General features: G+C 38.1%; 6 protein-coding genes and 2 non-coding genes across 9 annotated transcripts; 6 read left to right on the forward strand and 2 right to left on the reverse strand.

Annotated features, from left to right (window-relative positions):
• The first annotated feature begins 255 nt into the window (after positions 1 to 255).
• LOC108111142 (abhydrolase domain-containing protein 2) lies at positions 256 to 5618 on the forward strand. The gene is made up of 5 exons (XM_017220510.2): positions 256 to 691; positions 3599 to 3768; positions 3829 to 4183; positions 4238 to 4587; positions 4645 to 5618. The coding sequence occupies exons 1-5, from the start codon at positions 537 to 539 to the stop codon at positions 4809 to 4811; spliced, it is 1197 nt and encodes a 398-aa protein (XP_017075999.1). The 5' UTR covers positions 256 to 536; the 3' UTR covers positions 4812 to 5618.
• Positions 5619 to 5772: 154 nt separating this feature from the next.
• Trnas-aga lies at positions 5773 to 5854 on the forward strand. Its single transcript has one exon. It is a non-coding gene; the product is annotated as a tRNA-Ser (tRNA).
• Positions 5855 to 6331: 477 nt separating this feature from the next.
• Positions 6332 to 6992, forward strand: LOC108111192 (uncharacterized zinc finger protein CG2678). Of its 2 annotated transcripts, none has more exons than XM_017220587.2 (2): positions 6332 to 6440; positions 6493 to 6992. In XM_017220587.2, the coding sequence occupies exon 2, from the start codon at positions 6497 to 6499 to the stop codon at positions 6989 to 6991; it is 495 nt and encodes a 164-aa protein (XP_017076076.2). In that variant the 5' UTR covers positions 6332 to 6440; positions 6493 to 6496; the 3' UTR covers position 6992. The 2 variants fall into 2 exon arrangements, with proteins under 2 accessions (XP_017076076.2, XP_017076075.2); XM_017220586.2 differs by having other exon boundaries at positions 6332 to 6436.
• Positions 6993 to 7126: 134 nt separating this feature from the next.
• Positions 7127 to 8059, forward strand: LOC121529966 (zinc finger protein 880-like). The gene has a single exon (XM_041818122.1). It carries the CDS (start codon positions 7127 to 7129, stop codon positions 8057 to 8059), a length of 933 nt encoding a protein of 310 aa, XP_041674056.1.
• Positions 8060 to 8211: 152 nt separating this feature from the next.
• LOC108111193 (zinc finger protein 845-like) lies at positions 8212 to 9360 on the forward strand. Its single transcript, XM_017220588.2, has 2 exons — positions 8212 to 8274; positions 8328 to 9360. The coding sequence occupies exon 2, from the start codon at positions 8332 to 8334 to the stop codon at positions 9241 to 9243; it is 912 nt and encodes a 303-aa protein (XP_017076077.1). The 5' UTR covers positions 8212 to 8274; positions 8328 to 8331; the 3' UTR covers positions 9244 to 9360.
• A 160-nt stretch (positions 9361 to 9520) lies between these two features.
• Trnas-aga lies at positions 9521 to 9602 on the reverse strand. The gene has a single exon. It is a non-coding gene; the product is annotated as a tRNA-Ser (tRNA).
• A 263-nt stretch (positions 9603 to 9865) lies between these two features.
• Positions 9866 to 10415, reverse strand: LOC108110440. The gene is made up of 2 exons (XM_017219508.1): positions 10040 to 10415; positions 9866 to 9975 (listed from the first exon to the last, which is right to left on the reverse strand). The coding sequence occupies exons 1-2, from the start codon at positions 10377 to 10379 to the stop codon at positions 9866 to 9868; spliced, it is 450 nt and encodes a 149-aa protein (XP_017074997.1). The 5' UTR covers positions 10380 to 10415.
• A 151-nt stretch (positions 10416 to 10566) lies between these two features.
• LOC108110634 lies at positions 10567 to 11001 on the forward strand. Its single transcript, XM_017219734.2, has 2 exons — positions 10567 to 10822; positions 10880 to 11001. Exons 1-2 carry the CDS (start codon positions 10567 to 10569, stop codon positions 10999 to 11001), a joined length of 378 nt encoding a protein of 125 aa, XP_017075223.1.
• Positions 11002 to 11173: the final 172 nt, after the last annotated feature.

Genomic DNA, 11173 nt, shown 5'->3' on the forward strand with positions numbered 1-11173 from the left:
AGTTTACAAATATATAATATATTATTTTTAATAGACAATTGAGAAATAGATAATCACCTTGTCTTTTTTTTTTAAATTTAGTGCGAGGCTTTTTCGAATGGAAAAGGGATATTCTTATCTTTCGGTTTTTAACGATCATAATTCTTAATGTTGTGCCGCATAATACCCAAAATACCAAACAAAATTTCTAAAATATTGTTAGTTACCCAGCTCCGCCCAAGCAGTTGGTATTAATGCGTCGCAAGGTCTACGGGCACACTAAATCATCAGTTAAAAAAAATCGCAGAAGGCGAAGGCAAAATTTCTGAGCACGATTTAAATCCGGTTCCCTTGGAAAGTGTTTACATATATTTGCCAGCAAAAAATAGCAAACGGCCATAAAAGACACAATCAAACACATTACACTTGGCCCCCTAAAAAATACAAGATAACCGAAGGAAAGGCGGCAAATCGAAGGATAAGTTGAAAGGGATTGGATGTTAAGGCTGCCAATTTCCTCGGATCCTGGGTAAAAAATCGGAGGACACTGCGCCACCATGTCCACCGCCTTCCTGACGCTCATCGCCGTCATTGTGTGCATACTTTTCCGCATCCTCAATGTTCACAGTCAGCCACTAAAACCAAGTGTGTGGTGCCTAGACGCCCAGTTCCTGGATTGCCTTTACAAAATAGCACCCGTGCTAAGGGAGCCGTAAGTTTTCCGTAGAGCAGAGCTCAACAATTTATTTTTCTATTTTCCTATTCCGCATAACACGCCGACTCAGGCGTAAAGAGTGCATAAAGACACATTTTCCAAATTTTTTTTATTAATTCTAAAAAATTGCTAATATATATTTATGCATATATTTATTTTATCTGTTGCATTTTTGTCTATATATCTTAGCACAGCTGTTAACTTTGAAATCAGCATTACAGCCACGTAAAAATGTTAGTTACTCTGCTGTCATAATTAAGCCAGTTGGGTTGTTATCAGATTTTCTGCTAAGCAAATCTCCAATTACCTCAATTACTTCAAAGGTCCGATTCACTGACATGTGGAAACAAATGACATTTTTTCACACAGCTCGTCGATTTCCCAGCTGCTGAGTGAATCATTAATGGCAATTAGTCAATAAAGCTAATTTCGCTGTCTAAATAATTCAAAAATTAATCAAACTCCTCGCTCTTTATCTGTAAAATCCATCTACATTGATTAAATGCAATTTTACTAGTTTCACATTATCAGTTTTCAAGGCATGTCATAATATAACCGATTCGTTGACACATGTGTTCAGTACAGACTTTTCTGTCTGAGTTTTTCTTATCGGTGATATAATGAACCCTTACTCATTCTATATAAAATTTTTGCGGTCAGAGGCTAAAAATATTTTAATGGATTAATGGTTATCAGGGATAGAATATTATTTTAAATGCACAATTTTAATGTGCCATGTTGTTAAAGGTTATCGTGACAGGAAGTTGCAAAAAAAATAATTACAATTTTACTGATTCGAAATAAAAGAGGTATCAATTATTTTTAAGCTGAGAAATATTCATTAATATTCGAATTTTTTAATTTAATGTCCGAATGTCGTTCCCTTTTTCTTTTAAACATTTTTCTTTGGCTATGTCCACGCCTGGAAAATTTTCTTTCGGTTTCTATTATATCTGGGGAAATCTGCGAATGCTTTCGATGTTCTTTCTGGCAACCAGCCGCATAATTAAATGGAATTTTGTTTAATCTTCCTTTGCTTTTTCAATTTATTTTTCTATACGTCTGCCAGAATGGCGATAAGAAGTAATAATAATGTGGGCACAAAGTTCGCCCCACAATTACGCAGCGGGCTAGTAAAATAAAGACGGCGACTAACGCCTAGCAACCTGGTTTTGGCCCCAAACTTGACTGTCGGGGTGCTAACCGTGTGGGAGTTTCCTGAGATAAATGTTTATGTATGGCAATGTGAGGTGACAAGGAAAAAAAAAAGTGCCGGCATAATGTTCGTTTTGCATTTTGGCCCATTCAAATGCCGGCACTACCTGTGAATGCCTCTGTTTTTGTTTTTGTTTTTGTTTTTGGCTTTGGCGCTTTGCCCAGTCGGCTGCCGCTTTTGTTTAACAACAAAGATTGCGTAAGCGAAATTCTCTCGACTGCTCTGCAGTTTTCTTTCCCTCTCGGCTAACAAACAAAACCGGTTGAAAGGTGAGATTGTGACAGGTAAAAAGCTAAAGTGGCTATTAATTCTTGTCATCTTCTTGTTTAATTTTCCTTCAAAAAAAAAATATTTCTAATTTACTTACAAATGAAATACTGCTTTTAATTTTTTTAAATTTTCTTTTACTTTAGTTCATGAAATTAGGTTGCATATTTTGGTATGACGCAGCTCAGACTTTTCACTTAAGAACAGCGGTTTTACAAGCGTTTTGCGCAAATTGGCTAATGAACAGGGATTGTATTACCATAATTACCTAATGTTTTAATACTTATAATATAAAGTTGAACAAATCAGGAATGTGTATTTAAGGGCTTTATAGGGGTTTCTAATTTCCGAGAAACCACTAATACCAGGCGTTTACCTTAAGGGGTGCGACATTGAAAATGGCGAAGATGACTCATTTGCACATTTTGCTGTTGACTTTTTGCATTGTTTTGTTTTTTATTGTGGTCTCGTAACTGTGACAGTGTACTTAAAAGGTGGGGAAAAGTTGCAGCTGTTTTTCATTTTTGGGAAAGAGAACCGAAAACGATACATTTACCTATTACGCAGCAAAAAACGAATTTCACATGTATGCCCTCACATTATTTACTAAGTCCGTATTGATTAATGTTCGAAGATTCATGTTTAAAAGTGATTAAAAATTTAACAGATAGATACGATGGCATTTGTGCCAGTTCCCAAACTGACCAACTCCCCCACCAACTTATTCCACAATTTCACTTTGATTGATACTAATGAAAAGCAACTGTTGCCAAGCTCACAGATGGATACGAAAAGTGTATCACGTTTTTGCACGCCTGACATGATTTTTGATACACAAAAAAAAGCCGAACCTATAAATTAAATTCAACTTTAATGTATGTTTATAAATGTATCAGAAAACCATGGAAGGAGGAGTACGTATGAAATTATTAAATTCTTAAATCGGTATTCTCTGTCTCTTAAAAAAGGATTTACAAATTTTTTTTATATGCTCTCACATTTTTTCTCTGTGCACATCCGACTTTCTCCATCTAATTCTAGTGTTATTGCGTGTTCAATTAGGTTCAATTGGTTCTAATGCTGTTTTTAGAATTGCGGCTTTGTGCATTTCACAATTTAAAGTCATCCCATCGAAAAACTTGAACGAAATTTAAATTTGGCAAACTGCCTGCTAACGAACTGGAAGCCATTGAATGCAGATTTAGTAGTTATTATTGCCATTATATCTCAAAAAGCAATGTCAAGGGCAAAAAACCAATGTTGTGACGAAAAAGATTGTTTTTTTTTTAAAGATAAGCATTTACTGATAAAAGGCCTTATGTTTGCGTGTATACATTTTGTATCGAAAGTTAAATTTGTTTTTTTAATATTACTTACTGCTTATTGGACATTAATAAACATATTACTTTCGCACTTTTCAGTTACATTCCTCCACGTCTTTGGGGATTTAGTGGCCATGTCCAGACAGTTTTGCACAGTATTGTGGGCCGAGTTCGTTGTCCTTGGCCTCTAGGAGAGAGGGTCTACATGTCGCTCCAGGATGGCTCCACTTTGACCTACGATTTGTATCAGCCACTCACCGAACAGGAGGGTAAATTAAGACTTATCTTAAAGCGATTGCAAGTACTAAGGATTTTTCACACTCCAATAGATGACATCACCGTGGCCATTTGCCCGGGCATCGCTAATAGCTCAGAATCAGTGTACATTCGCACTTTTGTGCATCTGGCCCAGTGCAATGGATACCGCTGTGCGGTCCTGAATCACATTGGAGCGCTTCGCAGTGTACAGGTGACCTCCACGCGTATTTTTACCTACGGACACACGGAGGATTTCGCGGCCATGGTGGAGCATTTGCACCAGAAGTACCGCCAAAGTCGAATGGTTGCTGTAGGTTTCAGCTTGGGCGGCAATTTGGTCACCAAATACATGGGCGAGGACCAGAAGACAAAGCCCAACAGCGTAATTGGAGGCATATCCATATGTCAAGGCTATAATGCCGTCGAGTGAGTAACTATTTCAACTTAAATTGAAAATCCTCTTTAAATATGGAGTTTTAGGGGAACCAAATGGCTGCTGAACTGGCAAAACTTCCGTCGCTTTTACCTGTATATCATGACGGAGAACGTGAAGAGCATTATCCTGAGACATCGACATGTCTTGCTGTCTGACGAGGTGAAAGCTCGGCATAATCTCAACGAGCGCGAGATCATCGCCGCTGCCACTTTACCCGAATTGGATGAAGCTTATACGAGGCGGGTGTACAACTTCCCATCCACCCAGGAACTGTATAAGTGGAGTTCGTCGCTGTTCTACTTCGATTCGATTAAAAAGCCCATGATCTTCATCAATGCCAAGGATGATCCTTTAATTCCAGAGGATTTGCTGCATCCCATTAAAGAATATGCTAGTAAGTTAATAAATATATGATTATTAATTGCGTTTTAAATCCAGACTTTACTTTCAGTTTCTAGGCAAAACACGGCCTACGTTGAGGTGGCTCATGGTGGCCATCTGGGCTTCTACGAAGGTGGTTTCTTATATCCAAATCCGGTGACTTGGCTAGACCGCACACTGGTGGCCATGGTTGGATCTTTGGTCATGATGCAGGACGTCGGAAAGGTGGCATCTTAGGCCGCGGCGCTACTCCCACACGCACACACGAAAATTAAAGGCTTTTGTGGCAAAATTTGTTGTCGCTGACGAATATGAATTTTTGATGGAACATCGGAACAGAACCCGAAATACCCCATACATATAGTTCTAAAATATAATATCGATGTGCAGCACGTAAAAATTATCAGCCGCGCAAGCAGGAAAACATAAATTAATGTATACTTTTGCAAAGTGCATTTAAAACAGAGAAATTGCAGTTTTCGACAAAGGGTAATATGCTTTTTGTGACTTTTTGAACAGCCAAACAAAAAACAATATATCAGTTGAACTTGTACCTTAGTTAGTTAACGCGAACCACATGTATCCATGTACTTATGTCTAAGCAAATTCCTATTTATTAGCATTTTACTTTGTGATCTAAAAGGTTTAATTATGTATATTTTATATATGATATCTACACCAGGCACAGCACAAAACATATAATGTATGACAGTAATTATAAATTGTAAGTCCCCGGCCGCACCCCTATAAAATAGCAGAAAAATGCCTTAATGTAGGACCTTGTTTTATAAGTGTGTATATGATTTTAATTATTCAGATTGTACTACGATGCATTTCATGAAAATCAAAGAGAAACCAAATGAAATTTGCCCAACGACGGCTTCAATTTTGTATACTTTTTCTGATCATTATCCAAGTTGATAGTCAGATAGATCGCGATTTGTTTACCAATATAGTAGAGTATGAAGAAATATTTATAAATGTATTTGTAAAAGTAACTATTAATATACTAAAACGAACAAATAAAAGTTGACTAAAAAAATATATATTTGGTTATATATTTAGTTTTAACCAATTTCCCGCATATTTTTAAGCTGTTGGAATCGATATCGATAATTCGGCGACAGTTTTTATCGGTTCATTTGACAATTTCTCTACATCCAACTTAAGTTTGGGTTTTACATAATCATGTACATGAGCAGTCGTGGCCGAGCGGTTAAGGCGTCTGACTAGAAATCAGATTCCCTCTGGGAGCGTAGGTTCGAATCCTACCGACTGCGAATACCAGATGGTTTTTTTATTCTTAAAATGAAATATAATACCATAACTATTTTTGCATTGAGAGCTCTTTCGATGAAATTTGATAATTTGGTTAAAAGGGTTGGTACTCCTCTTTAACCTTTTTGATTCGAAAACCCTTAAGATACATGCTATGGGTTTCGCAGGCAAAATCGTAATCTTTCTTACATTTTAACAGGGTTACCGGGTTAAACAATCTCTCTTTTAGTTATAATACGTAATTTTTATCAGTACATAAAAATTTAATTTAAGTCATTTGTTCATATTTTGCGCATTTATTCAGAAATATTATATACGTATAACATGTCACACACGTAGAAATAAACAGTTATATAATAAATAATTAAAGACAAATATTTAAAACGTATTATTTGTTTTTGAGTGTATTTTCGAAATGCTGTAGCAATCGATAGCCGATGACAATACCAGCCCATGTACACCAAACAGCTCAGTATATCGGCCACAATACATCGCCATACATCAGAATAATAAACAAAATATAAACAATATACCATACCAACCATATATCTTAAGAACTAGTACTTAGTGCCTCGCAAGGAAAGGTAAGTGAGTTTGATTAGCCCGGGAATTTACTATTGCTCTAATTCTTCTGTTTCAGTGTAATGAAGAAAAGATGCCGCGTATGCATGCGAAACTCAAAAAAGATGGTCAACATTTTCGATGGAACACAATATCTTGCCATTTCCATACCGTATATGATATCTGAATGCACAGGGTTTAAGGTTGAGAAAGGTGACTCACTTCCTGAATCCATTTGTCCACCTTGCTTGGAAGATGCTCAAAATGCATATAAGATTATAAAGACACACGAGCGCAGCTACAAGATTTTTTGTGAGGTAAAGGATGCAATCCTTGAGGACGATTTGCTGGAAGAAGAAATCTGCCTAATATCTGATGGCGATAGTGAAAGATCGCAATGTCCCGAGGATTGTACTGAAGATAGGCAAGGCAAGAACGAGGGGAGCATCCAAAATGACGCCGGCAATAGAGTTCATAAAATAAGACGTCAAAATAATCAGCACAACTCAGAGCAAGCTGATCTTACCAAGAATAATGATCCGAATGAAAGTGATTGTGCTATTAGCGAAAAGAGTTGACACGATAAGGGGGAAATTGAAAATGAGCACAAATCAAAACAAAACGAAGATACATATAAGGAAGATTTGAGTGATAGTGATTATATTGGTCAATTGAAGAAGCCTTTCAAATGCACCTTCTGCCAAAAGTCATTTATGTATAATTGTCATCTCTTGGAGCACAACCGCATCCATACAGGGGAACAACCATTTAAGTGTTCCCTCTGCCCATCGACCTTTCGGCTTAAGGTTCAACTTAAACATCACCAGAAAACACATACGGGGATTCGACCGTTTAAGTGTAGCCAGTGCCCGAAGTCATATTTTCAACAGGGTTCTCTAACCAAACACGCCGTGATCCACGAAGGGAAATATCCATTTAAGTGCACTCTCTGCCCAAAGTCCTTTCATTACAAGTGTCTACTTAAACTCCACTCTATGAAACACAAGGAAGATTTGAATGATAGTGATTATATTGGTCAATTGAAGACTTTCAAATGCACCTTCTGCCAAAAGTCATTCAAACGTAATTGTGATCTCGTGGAGCACAACCGCATCCATACTGGGGAACAACCATTTAAGTGTTCCCTCTGCCCATCGACCTTTCGGCTTAAGGTTCAACTTAAACGTCACCAGAATAAACATACAGGGATTCGACCGTTTAAGTGTAGCCACTGCCCGAAGTCATATTTTCAACAGGGTTCTCTAACCAAACACGCCGTGATCCACAAAGGGAAATATCCATTTAAGTGTACTCTCTGCCCAAAGTCCTTTCATTTTAAGGGTCAACTTCAACTCCACTCTATGAAACACGTGGGAGATCGACCGTTTAAATGTGATTATTGCAAAAAGGGCTTTATGCTAAAGGGCAATCTTAAGAAACATATAAGAACACACACGGGTGAACGACCCTACAAGTGTACTATCTGCCTTTCAACCTTTTCAGACCCATCAAATCTTATTCAGCACAGGAGGATTCACACGGAAAAACCACGGTTTAAATGTGATTTTTGCGAAAAGGCTTTTTTATATAAGGATCGTCTTCGGAGGCATGTCCGCACTCACAATAGGGAACGACCATTCAAGTGATCTGAATTTCAATAAGAATAACATGTTTCGAATAATAACATACAACACATATGTTTTTAAAATCGATAACAAATCGATGGTACAACATCTGTTTGTGCCCTTAACAGCACAATGCAATGGGCACAGGGTGCTTACAGTATTTTAAGAATGAATTAAATCTCGAGGTGTAAACAAACTATATAGTCCAATAAATACAATATAAGCAAAATAGAACGGTAATAATGATTATTTTTTAATGTAGTTTTTATATTTTTCAAATACTTCTCAGAGTAATGACTGAATTGTGTCGAGTTTGTATGCTAATTTCCCAAGACGTGATAAATATATTCGATGAAGACCCAGAATCGGAATTTTCTATAGTTCATCTTATTTCTCACTATACTGGACTGGAAGTCAAGCGGGGAGATTCGTTTCCAGAAATAGTTTGCTCAATGTGCTTGCAGGATGCTAGAGATACATTTGGGAATTTTCGATTGAGTGGTGAAAGCCACCAAACTGACAACAAAAGAAAGGATGCGGTTTTACTGGAGGAAAAAGTGAGTCAGATGTTACACTGCCAAGTGAAGGAGGAATTTCTTGAGGAGGATTTACTTCAGGAAATAGTTTGTGAGATATCAGACAGTGAAAGTGAGCAATCGTATTTAACCCAGGAGGTCAATTACTCTACAAATAAAGAAGAGTTAAATGCACACCAGGAAACCCAACAGTTATATGTTCAAAATTGTGGGGGCATTGAAGATAATAAGGACTGCGATAACGATGATCCGCCGTTGAAGAGCCACGACTGTGAGAAACACTATTGTCATCTTCAATTGCACGAATGTACTCACGTTGGGAGAAAGCCATTCAAATGCACCCAGTGTCCAAAAACCTGTCGTACTGCCGCGGATCTTAGACGCCACAATCGGATTCATACGGGAGAACGGCCATATAAATGCGATTACTGCGAAAAGACTTTCAGGGATCGTCAGGTTCTTAGGGTGCACATTCGAGTTCACACGGGAGAACGACCCTATAAATGCACTTACTGCGAAAAGACTTATAAGGAGCCGAAATCCCTTAGGGTGCACACCCGGAGTCATACGGGAGAACGGCCTTACAAATGTTCCTATTGCCTTTCTACTTTTGCGGATCCCTCAAGCTTTAGGACCCACACCCGAATCCACAAAAGAAAAACAATATAATATAAATTATTATATATAATATTTAGTCATGTTTCGAATATATACCTTAGTGCACATCAAATGTACAAATTGGAAGAATATTTTATAATTAAAGTCTTTCACTTTTTTTTACCATAATACCATATTTACATAAATTATTACCAACATGAATTTACTTAAAAAAGGGATAATGCTTTTATTTCTGTCTTATCAATAAAAAAATTTCGTTATGGCTTTTTCCAGTGTATGCTTAATTTTTTATTGGAGTAATTAAGAATAAAAAAGGAACCCGAAGTCTCGCAGTCGGTAGGATTCGAACCTACGCTCCCAGAGGGAATCTGATTTCTAGTCAGACGCCTTAACCGCTCGGCCACGACTGCTGTTGGTTTCGATGCGCAATGTGACAACTAATGCCGTTTGGAAGGTCACACGTAGATTTGTTGCGCTGAGTACGAAAGTTTCGTCATTTTATAACACTGTTTCTCTAATCCAGTATTTCAACTTTTAAAATTAGGCGCCTGATATGTTTTTTAATATGAGTGATGTCACAAAACAAAATGAAATCGAGTAGGAAAAAATGAATGTTCTGTGTCGCACGTTTCATTTCAGACATTAATCCTTTTATTTACATTTATTGATCGCCTTAAAATTTACAGAACAATTTTGGACAATTCTCACGGCAGCAGCAATTGATGCCGCACATGGTGTTCATGCTGAGGCATTTCTTCTGATCAAATGGGAATGAAATAAGGACTGCGGAGGTGGTGTGTAAAGGATTAAAAATTGGATTACGCTTATCTAATGCTCAAATACTCACTGGCGTAGCCATCTTTCAGCCTGGAGGCATTTTCCTTTTCCAGAGCGCACCCGGACATTCTTACAATTTTAAATGGCATTCCGCCGCCACAATGAGTGTCCAGCAGACAACGCTGTATGACGGTGCAATTGCAGGGTTTAGGAGGTTCCGGGGGCGTGTAGACACAGTGGGGTCCACAGCAGATATTGTCGCGGGGAGGCAGTTTGGGCTCCGTGAGGCCTTTATCGACGCAGTTGTTCCATCCCGTAAATGGCTGACAGGATCTTCTTTGACAGCACGACATCAGGGACATCGAACAAGCAAGAAGTTGGAAAATTAGCAGAACTCGTGTGGCGTCCATCTTGGCGTTCAGGGTACTCAAATGATCCCTTCAAAGACAGCGTGCTTTTATACTCTTCCCAAGCGTAGATCTCCTCGGGTGTTTACACAATTGCAAAACATGAAAAACTAAAAATAATTCGCTTTTACCTTCAGGATGGCTATAAAAGGCTTGGTACTCGTACTACTCCATCTGAGAAGATATCGAAATGGCTGCCAAGATTGTTGTGAGCCTGCTGCTCCTTTGTGTTGCCTCAGAGTTGGTTGCTGCCCAGTGCTCCCAAAAAAGGAGTGGTCTGTGTCCAGTGGTCCAGAACCACAACCCACTGTGCAGGGGAAAACTAAAGTATCAGTGCGTCTGCGATTTTACCTGTTCCGAATGGGATAAGCCCTGCAATTGGGTCCTCACTTGTGAGGCGGAGGTCCTCGCCATCAACAAGGCTCGCGTCAAAAAGAATAAACTACGTAAGTTCCCCTATATCCTTGCCAAAGTGTTCCGCACTAAACCATATTTCCTTGCAGTGCTCTTCAGATTACCCAATCAAAGTCATAAGCAGTGTCTGGACATCAATATCAACACTCACAAGCATATAAACTGTTGCAACTTGTTCTGCCAAGCTAATATTAAAGATGTGTGTTTCTAAATAAATATGTTATGATGCTTTACAAATGGTTCTGTATTTTTTATTTTTTAAACAGTTTATTCGTATTTCATTTACATTTAATGACCTACATGTATACTCCTTGGATTGGTTTTAGCCTTATTGACTTTATTTCACTTTATGCAGCTGGCAAGGCTTATTTACTGAAGTCCAA

The sequence above is a fragment of the Drosophila eugracilis genome, unplaced genomic scaffold (assembly GCF_018153835.1).
Source record: "Drosophila eugracilis isolate 14026-0451.02 unplaced genomic scaffold, ASM1815383v1 contig_2152, whole genome shotgun sequence".
Lineage (NCBI taxonomy): Eukaryota > Metazoa > Arthropoda > Insecta > Diptera > Drosophilidae > Drosophila > Drosophila eugracilis.